The 23,690-nt window shown below is 43.3% G+C and overlaps 1 protein-coding gene across 2 annotated transcripts in view; it reads right to left on the bottom strand.

Annotated features, from left to right (window-relative positions):
- Positions 1 to 23,690, bottom strand: part of MYLK4 (myosin light chain kinase family member 4) — a 232,870-nt gene that overhangs the window by 135,304 nt on the left and 73,876 nt on the right. Inside the window, exon 1 of one of the 2 annotated variants that reach the window (XM_077492099.1) lies at positions 11,637 to 11,872. The exons of the other annotated variant lie outside the window; for it this stretch is intronic. Within the exon in view, the coding sequence (XP_077348225.1) occupies positions 11,637 to 11,774 (138 nt within the window). The 5' untranslated portion in view covers positions 11,775 to 11,872. Of the gene's footprint in view, positions 1 to 11,636; positions 11,873 to 23,690 lie in introns of those variants that run through there. 2 annotated transcript variants of the gene reach the window in all.

Genomic DNA, 23,690 nt, shown 5'->3' with positions numbered 1-23,690 from the left:
ATTTTATCATCTTATCTTTGGACATCTACTGAATCTGGTTGCCTCTAGTTACAACTAGAACCGTTTTCAATTTTCACCTTCTGCATTCCCCAAACTTCAGCTTGTTATTCGACTTGACCTCACCTCACCTCTGACCTAAAATGCAGTTCTTTGTTCTTGTACTGTGTGAACTAACAGCTGTTACCATCCAAGCAATCCTAAGTGTTGTATTCTAGTGCTCTCTGTAGCACAACATCCTAAAAAACAGTACACCGTCAGTGTCTTTGAAGAAGATCAAACAATGCTAGATGCTGCGCCTCAATGAGAGCCTTCTGTTTTCTGCAGGTTAAGGGTTCAAAAATATACAAATACACTGTATTACCAAAAGTACACCTGCCTTTTCACACACATGAACTTTAATGGCATCTCAGTCTTAGTCCATAGGTTTCAATATTGAGTTGGCCCACACTTTGCAGCTATAACAGCTTCAAATCTTCTGGGAAGGCTGTCCACAAGATTTACGAGTGTGTCTATGGGAATGTTTGACCATTCTTCCAGAAGCGCATTTGTGAGGTCAGGCACTAATGTGGACGAGAAGGCCTGGCTCACAGACTCTGCTCTAATTTATCCCAAATGTGTTCTATCGGGTTGAAGTTAGGAACTCTGTGCAGGGAAGTCAAGTTCCTCCACCCCAAACTCGCTCATCCATGTCTTTATGGACCTTGTTTTGTGCACTGGTCCAAATCATTTGGCAGAGGCGGATTATGTTGTGGGGATGTTATTCAGGGGTTAGGCTTGGCCCCTTAGTTCCAGTGATGGGAACTCTTAAGGCGTCAGCATACCAACATGTTTTGGACAATTTCATGCTCCCAACTTTGTTAGAACAGTTTGGGGATGGCCCCTCCATGTTCCAACATGACTGCACAACAAAGCAAGGTCCATAAAAACATGGATGAGCGAGTTTGGGGTGGAGGAACTTGACTGACCTGCACAAACTCCAGGCCTCAACTCGACAGAACACCTTTGGGATGAAAAAGAGCAGAGACTGCGAGGCAGGCCACATCACCGCCTGACCTTACAAATGCAGGAGTTTGCTATGAATAGAGGAAGACTCTGAATTAAAGGGGTGTGCTATGATGTAAATGGGGGCACTGTAATGTAAAGAGAGCTGTGATGTAAAGGGTCTGTGATGTGAAGGGGGCTGCAATGTAAAGGGGGGGGGGACTGATGGCACTATAGCAAAGAGGGAACTGTGATGTTCAGACCTTTCCTGGAAGAAAAATGTACTGAACGGACCCCTATGAAATGTAATTCAATACTTCTGCTATTGATTATATATTTGGTCATGGGCACCTCACTCATGTACGCTGCCTGTTTTTCGTGGCTGTAGCCTCCAGTCTGTATGCCTAATCAGTTGTGCAACCAAGGAATGCAAAGACCTGTACACTGGTGGGACAAAACAATCAACATTCAACAAATAGATGGCCCATCATAGAATTAATCTGCAGTTTAGGACCGTACAGTTTTCCTACAACTTAAGAAAAATAAAATAGGGCAATATTTAGTGGGCAATAGGGTGTGTATTTTGGACAGAGGACATATGCTTCACAAAGTCATGAGAGAGGCCATGTATTTCAAACTAGAACAACTATTCTTAAACAGGAGTGGGGTTCTTCGAACAAGCAGCACCTGTCCCAGGCCTCATGGCACCATGGTGACTGGATTATGTAATTAGGACAATATGGTTTCACAAACTTCACACCTTTCATCGTGATCTTGAAGAACCTACATTTGCCTAGACTCATCACATAGCTATTGGATCAAGCTAAATTAGTTACCCGTGTGGCTAAATATGATAGTGTATGTAGCAGACACTCATTTGAGCTGGGGAAGCCACTTGGATGAGTGGCAAAACATCTTAAACATTACAGAACAAGTCCAGTTCAATGTGACTAACTACTACTAGCTATACAATGACAAGGGTTCACAGATATACTCAGTTTTGATTCTATCACTTGCTTCATAATCTGCTATTCTTTTTCTTTATTTCCTGCTGCGCGTACCTACCTAGTAACATTTGAGTATTTTAAGAACAGTAGGGCAAGAGGCAGCTAATGTTAGGCAAATTACACTGTTAAAAATATTTTTCATTCAGGCAGCGAGCTGAACAAAACAAACCTGGATTCCTCCATCCTCACAAACAAGGTGAATGGAAGAATCTACCTCTCCCACTTCCTAACCAGGACACAGTATTTTGACAGCGGGACCCACCACTGTCCGAATAAATATATCAGCAGCTGCATTTGACTGGCTGCAGCTGTTGATCGATAAAAATATTCCCAAAGTCAAACGATCAACTTCTGTTAAGCAAAAACTGCCACACACTGATTGATATTTGGCTGATCCCTGCTGAACCATCTGAATTGCGATCAGTGTATCGCTAGCCTTAGTACTGCTAAACTTATCAAGTTTATAAAAAGGTGGTTGCTACAGGAAGAAGAGATTGCAGGGACTAAGATGCTTCTCCATTCCCATGTAATTTGTATTTTCATGTCTCCTTTTCATTTTCTGGTTTCTGATCCTGGTTAACATGTGATTTATTGCACAGATGGCAGTGCATGCTACTTGTGTGGTGCAATGGAATATGATAACAGAAATGGTGCATGTCTGCTTTCTTGGATGTTGAAATGCATTGCCAACCGATTCATTTTGAGCGGGCTGTCTAATGCACATTAACATACAAGAAATCATAACCTAATAGGGCTCATTTATACAGGTACTTGCTTCAACTTTGCTTATCGCTTCAATGTTTATGATGCTTCTGTGATTTTTTTTTAAGCTTGGTAAATGGCCTGCGTGTGTGTTGATTTTCTATTTGCTTTAAAAGGGCCCAGTAGAACATTGGCTCAGTATTACCCCCACTTGGTAGATTCTTAGCTCATTAGTAGCCCTGTTCAGCAGATCCCGAGCTTATTAGTACTCTTGTTTAGCAGATCGCCAGCCCTGCTGATGCCCCACTCTATAGCGCCCCCAACTTTGCTGATCCCCTGCTCAGTAGTAACCTCCCAGCTCTGCTGATCCCCTGCTCAGTAGAAACCCCTAGTTGTGCTGATTCTCTGCTTTGTTGATCCTCCTCTCTCTCCGGTCCCCGCTCACTTCCTGCTATATTGCTCCCATGCTGCTCACCACGTGTGGCATTTGCTAGTTTCTCCTGCTCTGGTCTGTTGGCTCTAGTGATTCTCTGCCGCTCAGTCCTCTCTCTCTAGTCCCTGCTCACCTTCTTTTATAGCATTCCCATGTTGCATACCACGTGCGCCGTCTGCTAGTTGCTCCGCTCCAGTACGGACTTCACTCACCTTCCTGCTGCTCCATGCTGCACACCAAATTACGTCTGCACCAGACACTTCCAGAAAATATACTGTACACATGAACCAGAAGTGACTGCTGATGACGTCTTTCCAGTTCGCTTGTTGGTTTTCCAGTGCATCCTGACATGTCTCATACCCTCAATACCTCCAAAACAAAGTGAAGCTAATGCTAAATAAAAGCCCCTCAAAGCTTCAGGTTCTGTAAGAGAGTCCTGTCATAGATTTCTATGGAGGCTTTGGAGATGCTTTGATGCACCCAGAAAGCAACATGGGGTATAATTTTTGAAGCAGGACTATAAGATAACCATTTTATTTAGTGACAGGGGCAGAGATAAATAGGTGAACTTCTCTACACAGACCATAGTGAAAACTATCTAACTCTTCCTCCCTCTATCCAAAACAAAAGAAAAGAGTGTTTCCTTTACAGACACCTTAAATATGATTACCAGGCCTCTGCTGCACTTAACGCAAAAACTGGTGAGATTTCCCCCCTACTAGCTAAATGACAAAGGAGAACAAAATTAAAGCTGGCAATACACTAGTAGAGTTTCATTTGAAAATGGTAATTTTAAGAATGTTCATTCAAATTTCTAATAGTAAGTGGAGTAAAATCTGCGGTCGTTTTCAGCTAATTGCCGCCTCTGAACCCAGCAACACTCAGTCAGCATCTATCTTCAGTTAAGTTAAGTTTTGAAAATGCAAGATAGAAACTGATTGGCTGCCATGCACAACTGTTCCAGATTCTGGCTGCTCCAGTTTTTATAAATTCCCCTATGTATGCAGCCAGACCTATGCAGAAATGCCAACACTGGTTGCACATTGTCTATGTTCTATTCACATGTAACTGCTCGGATGAACAATTACTTTTGAACAGCAGAGGGACCAGCCATAAGTCTGACAGCCATCAGTGACAGATGCTTTTGGTTGCACACAGTGTGTGCAAGCAGCCTTTACCACTGCCGTGAAGAATCTACAGATTTTTGTCAGCGACTGCCGCTAGCCACTGCTATTTGGACTAAGGATGGCCATAGACGGAGCAAATTTCTTTCCTGTCCCATGGGTTGCAGGAAAGAAATTCACCTGATTCCCCCATCAACCCAGTGTTGACAGTGGAATCCATCCCACAAAGACATTGTGTTCTCTCCTGGTGGGTGGGTGGGGGAAGCTACCCTCACGAAGAGAACACAACGATGATTGCTAGCGGCTATAAAAAGTGATGATTGCTAGTGGCATGAAAAGTCCGGCAGGGTGGTTGCACCCAAGTTGATCGATTGATCAACTTGGGTACATTCAGCCTGCCCATACATGGTTCAAATGATTTGAACCGTCTATGGCCGGCTTTAGAGTGATACTCTGGAAGAGAACTGCACTAAAATACATTGCTCCTCTCTCTTCTATTTGTTATTTTGCATTTAACCAATCAGTTTTTTTGTGCAGGACTCATGTATGGCATGCAAAACAGGGGCTATGTATCAAACTTTGTGCTAACAGGAGTCCCTCTCTCCCATCTCAGAATGGAAAATGTTTACAATGCGTCATAAGGCACTGAATGTGATTACACAGTGTTTCCATCTACTTTTCGCCAGCAGGTTCTTTATGGGAACAGAACAGGTCACATTTTTACTTCTCCTTTTACTTGACTGGTACTGCTGCAAGGGGGCAGCTGCCGGTGTACTGACAATCTGAAGATGTTTCCATGATGCAACTCATGTCAGCATATTTTTTCAAGGTCCACGTTATCTTTATATAGTCATGGTATACATGCCTATTACACTGGCTCATTTATAATATATATAATATAATATATATAATCATTTTATAATATTGTACAGAGAAATTAATATCAAAGATGTATTGCAGTTTTCATGCAAATGTTAAAAAATAATGCTTTAATGCTTAACATATACTGACAACCTTAACAAAGTGCAATGGCTTGGGGGTGATAACAATAAATCAATAAAAAGAACATCTAAAAAAGCAACATTTGAATGAATTGTGGAGCCAAGTAATAACATTTTTGAACAGCATGCATCATTTGGCATAGAATGAGGGGTGTGCAATTCTCCATTTATACTTATACAAAATATTATAAACATTTAAAGCAATCCAATTTTATAAGAAAAGATTATCTAAAGCTTTTTGCAGTATGCTCTGGACATATTAACTAACTTCCATGTTTTAAAGCTACATCTGCTTAACAGATATATAAATATAAACTAATTTGGCTTCTAGGAAACTAGGACCCATTTACACTTATGCTTTTAAGGAATGTATTTTAAACGCATGTGCAGAGAATTGCCATTGTTTTTAATGGTGCTAGTTCACATATATACACTCTTCCAGACTGACACCCTCCCATGGAGACGTTTTGATATTTGCGTAACTCCTTCCAAGCACTGCATACACCATGACTTATGAATCTTGAGGTGAGTACTGAGGCAGGGTGCTGTGATATTTTCAGGAAGCTATGTACACCACCTTGCCTGCCCCTCCTAGCAGCCACGATCTGCCTGCATTGCATACAGAAGCACAACGACCAAATGTTGACATCACTGGGTCCAAAATACGTTGTTTAATGAGAATGTAAATGTTTTACTTTATTTGTAAATTAATTAGCATGTTGGTTGGGTGTGGGGGGTAGTGGAGGAATCGGGGAATGCAAAATATAGGCAGATTAAAATTCAGTTTTAAAAGAGCAGTATGGGCAAAGCTTTTTTGGCCATACTTCTTTTTTGGGTCACAGGAGTGCATTTACTTTTCTACTCCTGTGACCCACAATTGGCTAACAGCGGGCTAAAGTCTGCTGTGAGTTGATGTCACTCAGCTGTTCCAGGCACTGGAAGGATCCTGACAGAAATGTTGGGATCCACCGAGATGCCCAATTGTCTGCTGAGAGCTTGAGCATGATGCTTGCACCCCCTCCCAAGTTCAACGTTCCAGTGACCACTGGAGGGACAAAGCAGAGAGCGCTGAATGACAGTCAGACAGTTTAGAACAGACTGAGAACTGAGCAATCAGTGGTCATGTAAATGCTCAGCTCTCGGGTATAGAGCCATCGGGGGACAGCTTCAGCATCAGATAGATGCTGCATCAGGGCTGTATGTATATATGTTTTGTTTTTATTTTTAATCCTACACTCCTTTTCATAAAAAAATAACAAACATGTTATACTTACCTGCTCTGTGTAGTGGTTTTGCACAGAGAAGCCCAGATCCTCCTTTTCTTAGGTCCCTCTTCGGTGTTCCAGATCTCTCCCTCCTGTTGAGTGGCACCACAGTAAGCATCTTGCTATGGGGGCACCCAAACCCAGCCCCTTTCCCTCCTCATTTTTTGACTGACTTTGATTGACAGCAGAGGGAGCCAATGGCACCCTGCTGCTGTCTCAGTCAATGAGGAGGGGCGTCCCAGGCAGCCGAAACACTCCAGCAACATCACTGGATCTAGAGGGGGCTCAGAAAAGTATTGGGGGGCTGAGGGGGGCTTCTGCACACAGAAGGCATTTTATCTTAATGCATACAATGTTTAAAAACTTTAAACTACTGTAATTGGGTTTGATTTGCAAGGTCTGACATTAGTAGTTAAAGTCCATGGGAACTAGCCACAAGTTATACTGTGATTGCACAATCTGCTAAGTTTAAAGAGGTTGTAAACCCTCATGTTTTTCACCTTAATGCATGCTATGCATTAAGGTGAAAAAACACCTGGCAGTGACTGGCCCCCCAGCCCCCCCCCCCCATTTTACTTACCTGAGCCCTGTATTTCTGTCGGCGAAGACACGTTCTCCCTCTGTCAACTGGGTCCCTTCTCTTGAGTGTATAGATTGAGTGCTTTAAGAGCCCTTTAACACTGCCAGGGCCCGAAAAACTATGGTAAAGCGCCGCTAAAACTAGCGGCGCTTTACCAGCATTTTTTGAGTGCTTTTAACCCCCGCTAGTGGCCGAATAAAGGGTTAAAAGCGCTCACAAAGCGCTGCTGCCCAGGCACTTTGCAGGCGCTTTGCAAGCGCTTTCCATTGATTTTAATGGGAAGGGGTGCTTTAAACGCTGCAAAGAAGCTGCTTGCAGGACTTTTTTTGATGCCCTGCCAGCGCAGTGCCTCAGTGTGAAAGCACTTTCACATTGGGATTGCAGATGAGACTTCTTTCAGGCGCTTTACAGACACTTTTTTAAAGCTAAAGCGCCTGAAAAACGCCTGAAAAAGGCTCCAGTGTGAAAGGGGTCTTAAGATTTAAGCTGTGAAGGACAGGCACAGACAAACACAGGGCCCACTCATACTCCCGTAGCAGATGATGCAAGTCTGAAAAGGAGGGCCGCACACCGCTGGCATAATCCACAGGAAACTCTATTGGAAACAGCTCAGATAGAACACGATTCTGCCATGGTGTTCTGTCTGAGCAGTCTCCAATAAAGTTTCTCGTGGATGACACAGTGCGCAACCCTCCTTTTCAACTGGCATAGAATTGTATTATTCTCAAAATAATAATAAGCAGATATCCAGAGCACCCCGTCACCCTCTTATATCAAATGTAAAGAGAGACCTCCACCATCAGTAGTCTTAAATCACAGTGTACCTCCCTTACCATGTGCTGCTGCCAGGAAAAAGCCGGGGGCAGATTTGGGAAGCAGAAAGTGTAGGGTCTGGAGGAGGACTAGAGGAAGGCTGGAGTCTGTTAAAGTGGAAGTAAACGCCCCTATCGTTTTCAGCCAAGGAAGCTGCCATCTTTGCCTCTGTTTATTCTTCAACTGCTATGCTGCTGCACATGTGATTCGTTAAGACACCAGCCATTGGATGGTTTGATAGTTTGGCTGAGAGCACAGCCAATGTGCAGTTAGCATTCCCGGCATGCCTTTTTTTTTTTAACTGTTTAAATCCATGGGTTTACTTCCACTTTAAATGCTGAGACTAAGGGAGTCAGAGATGAAAGGGTGCTGTGGCTGCACAGAGAGGTGCCTTCCTTTCTATGGCTGACTGCTAAGACAAGGGTGTTGCCGCAGTTGCAGGAGGTGCGAAGGCTACATTCGGGCAGTGGGCCTTGTGTTTGACGTAGATGATCTAAATTATTATATCAAGCCATCACATTTTTAAACTTAACACTGGGCAAATCGTACAACCTTTACTTTCCACTAGTTTTCTTACTTTTTGTTTTTAAGCAGGGCTGTATTTAGGCTTAATGATGCCCTGTAAAAATGATAATGCCCCTTTCTTATAGAACAAAATAAAGTTGGCCATACACTCCTCAAATTTTGATCCTGATGAACCTACCTAAGCTTACTTAGATGGTGTTCAATTGGCACCCTCCTACCTGACATTTTTGAATCAAAGGAGCTAGGCAGAAAATAATCAGACAAACAGGTGCTACATCCAATCTGCTGGCCAGGCATTTTAGGTAGTGGATGCCAGAATACAATGGTCTGGCAGGGGGATTTATCCATCCATATCATTAGCATCAGCCAAATAAAAATATAAACAGTATATAATCATATGGATAATAAGGATCCATCAACACTGTAAGGTAGACAGCACAACGAGTTTACCAATATAGAAATGCAAATGTTTAGAATATTGAAACATTTAATGAATATGTTGGGGACATTTCTTTGTTAGACTAAAGTGGGTTGTAAGACATTACCAACTAATAGTACAATCTTTTAGAAATTTAGCAACAACTATCCAGTGTGAGGTTCTATGTGTAAATTTTGTGAATTCTACAAGCAGGCCAAGTACTAGAGGTTGGTAAGTCTAAGCCCTTGTACTCACGGTGGGACATTCTGACAACAAAATCCGTTGGATTTTGTCCGACGGATTTTGTCCGAAACTGGTGTTGCATACACACGGTCGGACAAAGTTGACGGAAAATCCGATCGTTACGATGGGACAACGTTCAGGCTAGTAGCCAATAGCTTTGGTCTAGTAATTTGATCTGAGCATGCGTGGCACTTTGTCCGATCGGAATTCTCTACAAACGATCGGACAAAGTCCAATCGGATCATGTTGTCGGAAAATTTTATAGCCCAGCTCTAAAACTTTGTCGGTCGGGTATTTCCGACGGAAAGAGTCCGATGGAGCCCACACACAGTAGGATTATCCTACAACATGGTTCGATCGGACATTTTCCATCGGAATGTCCAACCGTGTGTACAAGGGCTAAGATTTGGTGTCAATGACTGCAATAAAAAAAAAAACACAGCATTGGTGCCAGTGGCCGCAATAATAACCCCTGCAACATCTGGAGAAGGTTTGACTGACTACAATAAGACCCAATGTTAAATAAGGCCCAATATTTGCAAGAGTTAATAAAATACATTATTTACTATGTTATCCCTGGATTTTTATTAAATGACAAAGTTACAAATCAATATAGTTATCTAACAGATTTAACTGCACTGCATATGTTATATGAATGTCCAGTACCTACACTAAATAGAATTATTAATAGTTATATTAAGTAGATGAGTAGAATTCAAAAAATATGATTCAATATTAGTGTCTTTAAATAAAAAGCAGCAGCAATATATATAAAGACATTCTTAAGGGAGAGGAGACAGAAGAACTGTAATGTTACCAAATGGATACAGTAATGTGAATTCAAGCAAATAAAAAATATTAAAAGGGAATTTTTTTTTTTTTTTAGAAAGAAGCATACGAAAATAAATACGGTAAGCTATTTTTTACTACTAATATGAATACTACTACTATTAATTATAATAATAACAATAATTATTATTATTATTATATCTCTCTCATTTGAATATATATCTATATATCTCTCATTTGAATACCCCACAGCTATAACAGATTAGCATCTTTACCTATCTTTGTCTGTTAGCAGAACTACAAATTACAATTCTAAAAGGACATTTGAATAGTATTAATAGCCAAACAAATGTATAAAAAAAAAGAAATTAGCCACACATGTGAATGCCAGTAGCCAACAAAAAATATAGCATAACAATAGCATAAAGTGAAAATTCTCAAAGTAGAAAAGATAGGGGGACTTTAGAGAAAAATTAGAACAGAACAATCATGATAAAAAGGGATGCTAAAAACATTGCATAAGCAACTAACTAGGCTCTCTCTTTCCCTAATACAATGTCATACACCTAAAATAGGAGAAGAGAAACATTTTGATATATCTTTGCCTATTTGTTACCTAAAACCTGGCAATGTATGAGTGGGTATAATATGTATTACATTGAGGCAAACAATGGCTTTCATACATTTTGAATGCAACTCGTTATTTGCCATTAGTAATATTTAAATTAGAATAACGTTAATTTGGATGGAAACATTTGTGTACTGCAATGAAACTAATTTAACAGACTTTTTTTAGTACTATACATCAAAATGACAAATTACAACAGGCAAAATTCTCTGGTATTTATTTTGGCATAAGCACAATACTTGCAATATAGTGTCTAATTTTAGCAGCATTAACATGAAAAACACACATAATTGCTATACCAATATTGCAATGCAACTAGCAATTAATTGATTAACCAAAGTTGTAGGAAAGAATGTGTAGCCAAAATTTGTGTAAACAATTCCAAAATGTGTTAGAGCAATCAGATAATAGATGTACATAAATAAGGTTTAAAATATGAAAAGAGTGTGCACAAATTAAACAGTGTATGTATACAAATTAAAACATCCATCAAGAAGTACTCTTTGTTAAATGTCATACTTCATATGAAATTAAAGTATTAATGAATCATTTTATTTTTCTGAGTAAAAAGTGGTACTTCACTGCAAATTATAAGGAAAAAGTGCTTCTTCAGAGCTCCCTTATGTAACCTAAAAACTGCAAAGCCTAAACCTAATGGTTTGTGGTTATCTGCATTTTGGGTGTATTATAGACTAGAAAATGTATTGATTTCAATCACACAGATCTTGTCTGGTAGACTTGCAATGAGATAAGAGACAAAATGCTGCCCAGCTCACCATGCAGGAAGTAGTGCCTGCATATGTAATGTGTAAAAATGGCTGCCCCCATGTAATGCATTAACTGATACTGGTTATGTTAGTTAACATCATGCTGATTTCTTTCACATCTACATCTTCTAAATTAAGAAAAAAAACATACAGTATAAGGAACAAGAACACAGTCTGAAATTTCTCTGACTATAATGCCAAATGTAATGTAATGTAAAAAGCATTTACAACAGCCTGCTGCCAGGCACCACATAACAGAATGAAAGTATGTGAGAAAGCTATACATATGCAGAGGGTTTGATACAATTTAAAAGACACCTAAAACTTCAATTATACAAAATACGATATCATTAGGGCTACCTGAGAATTTCCAGAATCTGTTGTCCTCTTGTCTTTCTTGACATGCAACACATTCCGCAATAGGTGCCAGAGTAAATTTGCTAACATGCAAAGGTTATCTGTAATCCACAGTAATCTGCCTTTAAATGATATGTCCATTTTAAAAAATGTTAGTTGTCTCTTGTATAAAAATACCCCCCAATTTACTGCACCCTTATCTTGCTAAGCTGAAAAGAAACTAGGCTGCAGCAGGAGACATAGTAAAGGACAGGTTGTATCTGGTATCAGGCATCAACAAGTTCAATGTACCTAAAATGGTATAATGTGACAAGTGGATGACAAGCCTGGAGCAGATGCTAGGGATAAGGGGAAAGGAGGACTGAGTCTGTGATTGACAGGTATTTACTGTGACACTCTAGCACTTGTCGACTGTGCAGGAACTCAAGGCACCATCAGCAGTAGCAGAATGTACCAAGCACATGTTCCCCATCAACAGTACACACTTTCGGCTTCCCACTGCTCAGGCTGGAGGGCATATTTTGTTAGGATAGTAAATCTTGGAAGCCATGTCTACATTCATCAGGGAGGAAAATGTTTATAGAGTTAACACCGCCAATAAATTTCTGCCATATTTTGGAGTCTGAATAAAATGAAAGATCTTGGAAAGTGTTAACAGCTAACTGTTGTTTTGTATCAAACAAATGGGATGATTTACCAAGTCAACAATTGCCTGGTCAAGAAATATTTGTTACTTTTGAAGTACAACTAAAGGCAAAGCATTTTATAGGTTTGGATAGAGTGGAGAGAATGACTGTCAGGACTCTTAATTGCTGTCTGTGACCTCGTTAGTGAGATTCGCTCTCTCCTTTTCTCATTTTTACTGTTATCGCCGAAAGTGAAAGATAATCCCAATTTTTGGGTTATCACCAGGAAGGGGTAAACTTTCCAATGGGTACACTAGTTCTGGTGACGTGAGAACAAGAGATTCCCTCGCTTTGGAAGGAGGTCCTCTCAATTCCTGTTTTGGCTATGGTACAGGAAGTGAAATCTAACCAATGAGACACAGGGCGCAAAACAATTGACAGGGGCTATAACCCTCCTGTACTCTATAAAATAAAAAATAAATGAAAAAGAAGTCGATTTTCTCTTAGTTCTACTTTAACCGTTTGCCGACCGGCCGCCGTCGTTATACTGTGGCAGGTTGTCGTAGCTATACGTCGGCTAAGAAACCGGGATAACAGGCGCGTGCGTGCCGCCGCACTGTGGGGGTGCCGATGCTTGTGGCCGATGGTCGCGATGACCGCCCGGCCACGAGCAATCACGAGCACGAGAGGCAGAACAGGGACGTGTGTGTATAAACACACAAATCACTGTTCTGTGAGGAGTGACATATCATGAGTCCCTAATAGCTAAGAACCACGATCTGTCATTTCCTCTAGGCCAGTCCCCTCCCCCTACAGTTAGAGACAGACACAGGGAACACAGGTAACCTATCGATCAGCCCCTAGTGTTAACCCCTTGCCTGCCAGTGACATTTTTACAGTAATCAGTGCATTTTTATAGCACTGATCGCTGTATAAATGTGTCAAAAGTGTCCAATATGCTGCCATAATGTTGCAGTGCTGATAAAAAAATCGCAGATCGCCGCCATTACTAGTAAAAAAAATAATAATAAAAATGCTATAAATCTATCCCCTATTTTGTAGACGCCTATAACATTTGCGCAAACCAATCAATACACGCTTATTGCGATTTTTTTTTGCCAAAATCATGTAGAAGAATACATATCGGCCTAAAATGAGAAAAAATTGCTGATATTTATTATGGCAAAAGTACAAAATATTGTGTTTTTTTTTTCAAAATTGTCACTGTTTTTTTGTTTATAGAGCAAAAAATAAAAACCATAGAGGCGATCAAATATCACCAAAAGAAAGCTTCATTTGTGGGAAAAAAAGGACCTCAATTTTGTTTGGGTGCAGCGGCACTCGATTGCACAATTGTCTGTTAAAGTGACGCAGTGCTGTATCGCAAAATATGACCCGGTCTTTTAGCAGCCAAATCTTCCAGGGCTGAAGTGGTTAAAAAAGCTTTAAATGTAAATTTTAGCTAAATACACTGCACAAAACATACCATATCATTGCCATAGAAACATTTGTAAAGGGGAGGAGTTAGCAAGATGACCATGCCCATGTGGGGGCGCCAGAAATATTTCTGCACCCAGGCGTCTGTCACCCTAGGATCGGCCCTGAAGGCATGTATAGTACCCTGTTTCCCCTAAAATAAGACCTAGCGTGATTGTCGACGATGGCTGCAATATAAGCCCTACCCCCAAAATAAGCCCTAGTTAAAGTCCTTCTATGTCTTATTCTCAGGGAAGGCTTATTTTTGGGGGAAGAGGGTGGGGTTTATTTGGGGGGTAGGGCTTATATTGCACCCATCACCGACACTCATGCTAGGTCTTATTTTAGGGGAAACAGGGTACTACACCCACTTTTAAGAGCAAGTTAATTTTCTATAACACCACTAAAGTCTTTTTTACATTTTATTTATTGTATTTTTTATGTGGCACTACGAAATAAAAATGATAAAAAAACAATAAAATTAAACATTAAAAAAAAGTTTGTTGGAACTGACGGTAATGTTCAGATTTGAGCCTCCATAATCTGCTGGTTGTTATGCAGCATTGTAGCTCAAGTTTCTGATATGCACATCTAACCTCATAAGCAGACTGCTTGCAGACAGATTGTAAACGATCACCTTGTAAAACAACCCATTCAGTTTAAAATAGAAATGAAATAGAAATGAAAAACAAAACATTACAAATATATGAAGATATAAAAAAACATTCTAAATACCTTTCTTCCCTTTTTTATAAGTGACCACATTCCCTCTGTCCTCAGCTGCATAAGAGCTGGGGGGAGGAGAAGCAGCAGCACACTGATCTTCCCAGTGAATAGCTGTGCAACAGGGGCATGTCAGTCTGGTAATTGGAGGAGAGTACAGAGAGAGAACTGACCATGGTGTGTTCTCCTGTTTAGTATGGTCAGTTTTTATTAGGAAAGTAAAGGGACTAGCAGGAACACCAGGGATTTCACATAAAGAAAGCAATATAAAGAGAATAGAATACTTTCTCATACAAGTACATGGTACAGCAGACGCATTTCAGGAATATTAAATGTTGGGGTAACAAAAGCTTTAAAGCAAGGTCAGAAATGTAAATTGGCTCTAAAGGCAAAAGGTAATTTATCTAGATCCAACAAAGTTACATGAGAGACCCGTCTGTCCAGGGCTCTCCCTCCTGATTGGCGCCATTGGCTCCTGCTGCTGTCAATCAAAGTCAGTGAGCCAATGAGGAGAGAGAGGGCAGGGCCGAAACACGGCTCCATGTCTGAATGAACACTGAGAGAAGCTGCCCAGTTCTGGTGCCCCCATAGCAAGCTGCTTGCTGTGGGTGCACTCGGCTGGGGGGGGGGGGGGGGCAGGAGCACCAGCGGGGGATCCAAAAAGAGGAGGATCTGGGCTGCTTTGCGCAAACCCACTGCACTGACCCCCGAAGGAGTGGCTGAATTTGAGAGTGACACTCCCACTGGGCTGGTTCTGAAAGAAAGTAACCTTAAAGCACCCAACCAGACTGTGTTTCCATACCTGCCAGAAGTGACAGTGCCCCCTATGGCCAGGCAGAACACCCTTCAGTCCAGTCAGACTGATGCTGAGGTAAAAATTTAAAGTAATCATTCCCAAACCAAACTGCGGTTTAAGGGTAACATTCAATTTCCAAAAAACATACTCCCCTTGGTGATTTAGACAATGTCCTCATCGTCTAGCAAAAAAACTATTTCTAAAGCTAGAAAAATTTTAGTACCTGAACTTTAGGATGGGAATGGGGAAAGGGAAGGAATGAAAACATGTGAAACATCACAGTAATAAAACCGTAGACATAAGTACAATACACATATACCACCCAATTTCTACCTATCTACACCCCCCCTGCTCCGGCAGTTTTGATAGAAGATCTTGGTGAATACTAAAAAAAGAAAAACACACAAACAAAAACAAAAATACACACGGAACTTGTTAGAAAGCAGGATCTCATCCCAGTCTCAATGAGATCCTCTCTTCTAAACGTTTAAAACCCTTTTTTTTTCTCAAACAAGCTAAATGGAAAAAAAAAACCATTTGTGCCGACTCATGCCACCTAGTAGTCAGAGTCACTGAAGTGCAAGTCTTTCCCTAAAAGCAGGTACTGCGACCCATATGGTAATCCCCACAGTCCTCACTTTTTCAGAAAAAGGAAACAAATCTCTTTTAATCTCTGGTAGAGTTAGGTCTTTTCCCTGTGCATCAACAGTGGTAACAAAGTAAACGGCACTATCTTTGTCTGGTGTGCAAATGACGACTTTGTCTCCATAGATATGCTGACCGTAGCTCCAATGCTGCAGACAACCGACAAACCGTTCATACAGCTTGGGTGAAAAGGCTTTCTTGCGAAGCGGCTGTGGCACTTGCAGATAACTCCAAACATCGTCTTCGTACCATGCCTCGCGGTTCTCTTCGATCACATCCATGATCACCCATACTTAGCAGCTACTCATTTGTTTAGGAGCCGCTGAGACTTTACAAGCCTGGGTAGCGTGCGGGCACTTCCCTCCCCAGGAGATATACATGAATTTGGGGACCTATGCACCAACGTGGCAGAGTCTCTCTTTAGGGTGGGCAAGTTCACAGGTTTGGGCAAAGTCCCATTAACGGTGATCGGGGTTTCCGCATCTTGGCGTTCCACTCCCCGATGTAAGGGCTAGCCAGCCCAAAATGTTTGTACAAGTAGTGGCCACATCATCCCCTCCGGCCCACAACAACTCTTGGGACATCGACTCAAAAAGATTGTCCCCTGTGTCAGACAAGGACTCCGAGTCCCGGAATTCTTCTGCCGGCAAATAGTTAACTACAGTCTTACTCACAGTTTGTGTAGCTTTCCCCGAAGCAACCTTCTTCCCCCGATTGGGTCTGGCCGGACTTGGCAGTGGTCTTCCGTTGTGATTCCGGGAAGATTTTGTACACCCCACTTTCTCCAAAGCAGGCATGGGGACTTCAGTAATGGTGGAAGAAGTAGTGTCCATCCGCTCCAGAGTGATCTCTCTGGCAGTTGCAGTGGTGGAAGCCGTGACATCCCTCTCAGGAATGTTAGCGGTATCAGGTATCGCTGTTGCAGAAGGCCTCACTGAAGGAGCAAAGATGGCTGGCTCCTCGGCCCATTCCACACGGTAGGCCTTCTGTAGTGCGATTTACTGCTCCACCTTGAAGAAATACTCCCCACAGGCAGGATAGCGCTCAAACGGCCGGGGGTTCACAAACAGTCCTTCGCACCTTCCACAGAGCATTCCCAGGGCCTCGATGTCTCCAGATGCATACAGGATGAAACCCCCTTGAGGGGCCAGGTGGATCCCTGTATCAGTCAACGCTGCTCCTGGGAGTCTCACACCCATAGGAACTCCCATTGACGGCATTCGGGGTCCCATGTTGGGCGACATTCCCGGAGCACGAAACATCTCTGGGTTAAAGGTTTTCTTTCTCTCCATCCAAAAGAAATAACCTGCTTCTTCCTCTCCTGCAACACACTCACGCGGTGCCTCGTGCAGGGAAACTAAACAGACTAGACTCCTCCCACTGGTTCCTCCGGCTGCGCAACTCGCTGGCTTTTTCCAGGCTCCTCCCATGCTTACACGCCAACAGCGGATGTCCTTAATTTTTCACAAAATGGCGTAGTCAAAAAAAACAACCCTCTGTCCTATATTCACCACATGCACAGTTCTTTCCTGTGAGGGGTAATGGTAAATCCCGGGCTACGAGCCTACACGTGTAGCACTGACCCCCGAAGGAGCTGCTGAATTGAGTTGGGCCTGCACTCTGCTAATAAACCCCACTAACTTGGCTCAGTCCCCTTGACACAGCTGTGGTGCAATACAATACAGTACAATATAATATATCACAATATACCTGTATTTTTCTCTCAGGATCCACTGGCTCCATCTACTGGGAGAAAACAATACTCCACGCAACAAGCTACTTAACCAAAGTATATTTTACTATATATATTTGTAGATAGGTGATTACAACAATTGTACTGTCATCCAACATAGATTGACAGAACAATGAACTTTGATAAAACAGTTACAAACAATACTTGCTCCCCCTACTTTTATAGCTATGCGTGAGATCTCACTTAAAATACTCAGTCTTTATCTTCTGATCTTCTCTAGCAATGGTAACTCCTTATAAATTTGTAATCCAAGGTTAAAGCAGTTAAAGTTGAGTTAAGGGGGATCCTAGTGTTGCTTCCGCAAATACAGTACAGTGCTTGAAGTGTGAAAGTAAGTAGGCCTTATGCCTGCCTAGCGTCAGTTGCTATACTCCTCCGTGGGACTAAGTATCCCAGCGAGGCCTGTATATAAGTCTGACTAGGTGCAATAGTTTAGAAAACGGTGGGTAGCAACCCGCTCACCAACTGGATCGGAACTTTGGTATGGTTACCTATCTGGAACCTGGACATCTACTGACATTGGGGTCAATAACGGCTACTAAAATGTGGTAAAATACCGCATGCAATACCAATTGTGCAAGTGTTAAATACCGAATGTGGTATTTGATATATTTAGTGGTAATTACCACATTATTTAACACAGTAATTTACCACATTGAGCTGGTAGCTAAGAAACGGCCACTGGCCGCCGAAGTTCTTGACAACAGAGGACTCACCAGCTGTCAGCAGGTTCCCCGCTGGCAGCTGAATGAAAAATAAAACAGCATGGGTCCCCCCCAAAATCCATACCAGACCCTTATGCTAAGCATGCAGCCCGGCAGGTCAGAAAAGGGAGGGAGGGCAAGCAAGCGATAAGCCCCCCTCCCACCCCAAAGCACCTTGTCTTCATGTTGATGAGAGCCTCACCCCCTCAACCCTGGCCGGTGGTTCTGGGGGTCTGCGGGCACAGGGCTTATCGAAATATGGAAGCCTCCTTTAAGAAGGAGGCCCATAGATCCCCTTCATGTGAATGAGTATGAGGTACATATAGTAGTACCCCTACCCATTCACAATAAAAGTGTCTTAAGCCCCATACACACTATAAGTTTTTCTGCTGAGTTTTTCCTTCAGGTTTACCAAAACCATGTAGTGCAAGGGCCTGTCTGATTGCATACAAATTGAAACTCCTAAGGTTTGACATCATATTAAATGGTTTCGGTAAATCCGAAAGAAAAAATCAGCAGAAAAACTGATATTGTGTATGGGGCTATAAAGTAATAACACAGAGACAGTTTTTGACAATTCCTTTATCAAAAAATAAAAAAAGTGTCCCCTGATGTGAATCCATCGCCAATCACGCCAGGCTGCATGCTCGCATAAGGGTCTGATATGGATTTTGGGGGCGTAACATTTAAAAAAAATGTTGGTCTGGTATGGAATGGGGGGGGGGGGGGCACGCTGCCTTTTTTTTTTCATCATTTTTAATTCTCTGCATTTTTGACAGCTGATGAGTCATCTGATGTTAAGGACGATACAATCGGTTTCCTGCCCCGCTCCTTAGCAACCAGCTATTTGTCCAAAAAACTGCGTGGGGGACCCCCACGCTGTGTTTAAAAAAACAAAAAAAACACATGATACCGGCAGCAAAACCCTGGTGGTAAATATCGCATGTTTTTTTACTTTCTGGTCCATTTGTGAATTGGACTTAAGAGCTTTTAAACTATTTACTGAATAATCATTATTTTTTTTTTTATAATGAATTGGTCTTAATTCACTACATGTGATAATTTCTGCAAATGAGTCACGTGACCATGGTATCGCATGCAGTAAATGTTAGTAAATTAACCCCATTGTGCTAACCATCAGACTCATGCACATGTGCATAAACATACACATCTCTCTATGCATAGAAGCCTAACTAGATGAGGACTAGATGAGGATTTTGCAGCCACAAAATAATTACTAGCTGTGCACACATAGTCCCACCACATGGCCAATGACATAACACATGTATGAGGTGAATCTGGGATCGACCACTACAAGCATTCTTTTTTTATATGTGAAATTGTGACAATTCAGGACTGTGGAGCCCATGAAGGCAATGGAGGAGAGGGAAGGTCAGGGTAGGTAAAGAAGAGGGTGCAGGAGATGATCACCAGCACCGTGATATAGAGCACTGACACCTGCACCGTGATAGAGTCATCTGACACCAGCACCGTGATAGAGAGCACTGACATCAGCAGCGTGACATACAGCAATGACACCTGCACCGTGATAGAGTGATCTGACACCAGCACCTTGATAGAGAGCACTGACATCAGCAGCGTGAAATACAGCAATGACACCTGCACCGTGATAGAGTGATCTGACACCAGCACCGTGATAGAGAGCACTGACATCAGCAGCGTGACATAAAGCACTGACACCAGCACCGTGATATACAGCACTGACACCGGCACCGTGATATACAGCACTGACACCTGCACCGTAAGCAGCCCCAGGAGGAAGTCAGCATAGCACAGGGATGGTGGGAGCCCCTCATAATGAGCATAGCAAAGGGATGGTGGGAGCCCCTCATAATATGCACAGCAGAGGTACAGCCCCAGGAGTAAGTCAGCATAGCACAGGGATGGTGGGAGCCCCTCATAATAAGCAGCCCCAGGAGGACGTTAGCACAGCACAGGGATAGTGGGAGCCCCTCATAATATGCACAGCAGAGGTACAGCCCCAGGAGTAAGTCTGCATAGCACAGGGATGGTGGGAGCCCCTCATAATAAGCAGCCCCAGGAGGAAGTCAGCACAGCACAGGGATGGTGGGAGCCCCTCATAATGAGCATAGCACAGGGATGGTGGGAGCCCCTCATAATGAGCATAGCACAGGGATTGTGGGAGCCCCTCATAATATGCACAGCAGAGGTACAGCCCCAGGAGTAAGTCTGCATAGCACAGGGATGGTGGGAGCCCCTCATAATAAGCAGCCCCAGGAGGAAGTCAGCACAGCACAGGGATGGTGGGAGCCCCTCATAATAAGCAGCCCCAGGAGAAATATGACACCGCTCAACCTCTTCAAACAGGAGGGTATGGGCATATAGTACGGTGTGCTTTTTTTGTACAAGGAAGTGAGCCAAATGAAGAAAGAATGTCTGTGTGCTCGATTAAAAAAATTGGTTCTAGACATATACATGGTCTACTGGTCACATGTGTTGAATTCCTCCGAGATCCGTGCCTCATTCATTTTTAGAAATGTGAGGTAGTTAACACTGTCGTGAGCTAGGCGAGTACGCTTATCGGTCACGATCCCCCCTGCTGCGCTGAACGTCCTTTCGGACAGGACACTGGACGAGGGGCAAGTCAACAGTTCGATTGCAAATTGGGCAAGCTCTGGCCAGAGGTCAAGCATGCCCACCCAGTAGTCCAGGGGTTCATCACTCCTCAGAGCGTCCACATCGGCCGTTAACCCAATGTAGCCGGACACCTGACAGTCTAGGAGTTCCCTGATGCTGGATCCGGATGACACCTGTCGATGGGTCGGCTGAAAGAATGACCTCATATCAGAAGTCACCAACACATCTTCAAACCGGCCTCTTCTTGCAGGCGCTGTTGGATTGGTACCCGCAACTCCTTCTCTGGAAGTGGGAATTGCTCCACTGCCAGCGCACGCAAAAGCAGAGTGCAGCATTCCTCGAAGCAAGGCCTGGAAGTGCTCCATTCTGACAGCCCTCTGTGACCGCGGTAACATTTCCGCCATTTTGTGTTTGTACTGGGGGTCTAAGTACGTTGCCACCCAGTACTGGTCCTTGACCCTTATGCTTTTTATACGGGGTCCCTATTAAAACACTGGAGCATGAAGGCCCCCATTTGCACTAAACTGGAAGCGGTGTGGTGGCCTGGCTCCTGCTCATCATCCAAGATAATGTCGCCCTCTTCATTCTCCTCTCCCCATCCACGCACAACAACAGGGATCCCAGAAAGGTTTAAAGCATGCTCTTCTTGCTCCTCCTCATCCGCCCCGGCACCATCCTCCTCTGACTCCTCTTCAGACTCCTGTTGTTCACTTGTCTCAGATAGAGTAGCCCCCCCTGGGAATTCATCCAGCATTGCGACTTCCTCATCCTCCCGCTCCTGCTCCTCCACAGCTTGATCAATGACACGACGCAATGCACGCTCCATAAAGAAGGCATAAGGTACCATGTCACTGATGGCACCACGGCTGCGACTGACCAGTTTGGTGATCTCCTCAAATGGCCGCAGAAGTCTGCATGCGTCGCTCATGAGCAGCCACTGGCACGGTGAAAAAAACCCCAGCTCCCCAGAACCTGTTCTGCCACAGAGTTCATACAGGTAGACGTTAACTGCACGTTTCTGCTGGAGCAGCCTATCAAGCATATAGAAGGTTGAGTTCCATCGCGTCGGGCAATCGCAAATAAGACGTCTGACCGGCAGATTGTGTCGCCGCTGAATGTCAGCAAGGCGAGCCATGGCCGTGTAAGATCTTCTGAAATGGGTGAGATTTTCCTTGCCTGCCGCAAGATGTCCTGGACCCCAGGGTATTTGACAATGAATCGCTGCACGACCAAGTTTAAGACGCGTGCCATGCATGACACGTGCATAATTTTGCCCTGTTTCAATGCGCTAAGCAGATTGGCACCGTTGTCACACACCACTTTACCAACTGTCAAATTGAGCGGTGTTAGCCACTGATCTGCCTGTGAACGCAAAGCTGAAAGGAGTGCCGGGCCAGTGTGGCTCTTGGCTTCCAGGCACAACAGACGCAGCACGCCATGGCAACGTCTCACCTGGCATGTCGAATAGGTTTTGGGGAGCTTGGGCGGCGCAGCGGAAGAGACGCTAGCAGCGGAAAAGGAGGAGTCAGCCGAGGAGGAGAGGGAGGAGGATGGAGTAGGAGGAGGAGGGGAAGAAGAGCCAGGCCTGCATGCAATCCATGGCGGTAAAACCAAATCTACATGGGTGCCACGGGTTACATGCTTGATGGCCGTCAGAAGGTTCACCCAGTGGGCAGTAAAAGTGATATCCCTTCCCTGCCCGTGTTTGCTAGACCACGTGTCTGTGGTCAGATGTATCTTGGCACCGACACTGTGTGCCAGAGATACAGTGGTGTGAAAAAGTGTTTGCCCCCTTCCTCATTTCCTGTTCCTTTGCATGTTTGTCACACTTAAGTGTTTCGGAACATCAAACCAATTTAAACAATAGTCAAGGACAACACAAGTAAACACAAAATGCAATTTGTAAATGAAGGTGTTTATTATTAAAGGTGAAAAAAAATCCAAACCATCATGGCCCTGTGTGAAAAAGTGATTGCCCCCCTTGTTAAAACATACTATAACTGTGGTTGTCCACACCTGAGTTCAATTTCTCTAGCCACACCCAGGCCTGATTATTGCCACACCTGTTCACAATCAAGGCATCACTTAAATAGGAGCTGCTTGACACAGTAAGGTCCACCAGAAGATCCTTAAAAGCTACACATCATGCCGAGACCCAAAGAAATTCAGGAACAATTGAGAAAGAAAGTAATTGAGATCTATCAGTCTGGAAAGGGTTATAAAGCCATTTCCAAAGCTTTGGGAATCCAGCGAACCACAGTGAGAGCCATTATCCACAAATGGCGAAGACATGGAACAGTGGTGAACCTTCCCAGGAGTGGCCGGCCGCCCAAAATTACCCCAAGAGCGCAGCGACGACTCATCCAAGAGGTCACAAAAGACCCCACAACAACGTCCAAGGAACTGCAGGCCTCACTTGCCTCAGTTAAGGTCAGCGTTCATGCCTCCACCATCAGGAAAAGACTGGGCAAAAATGGCCTGCATGGCAGAGTTCCAAGGAGAAAACCACTGCTGAGCAAAAAGAACATCAAAGCTCGTCTCAATTTCTCCACAACACATCTTGATGATCCCCAAGACTTTTGGGACAACATTCTGTGGACCGATGAGACAAAAGTGGAACTCTTTGGAAGGTGTGTGTCCAAGTATATCTGGCGTAGAAGGAACACTGCATTTCATAAAAAGAACATTATACCAACAGTAAAATATGGTGGTGGT

The sequence above is a fragment of the Lithobates pipiens genome, unplaced genomic scaffold, assembly GCF_037356315.1.
Source record: "Lithobates pipiens isolate NorthernLeopardFrog02 unplaced genomic scaffold, aLitPip1_a1.2 Scaffold_19, whole genome shotgun sequence".
Taxonomy (NCBI): Eukaryota; Metazoa; Chordata; class Amphibia; order Anura; family Ranidae; genus Lithobates; species Lithobates pipiens.
Note: the sequence above shows the minus strand (reverse complement) of the source record. Positions and strands in the feature narration are given on the sequence as shown.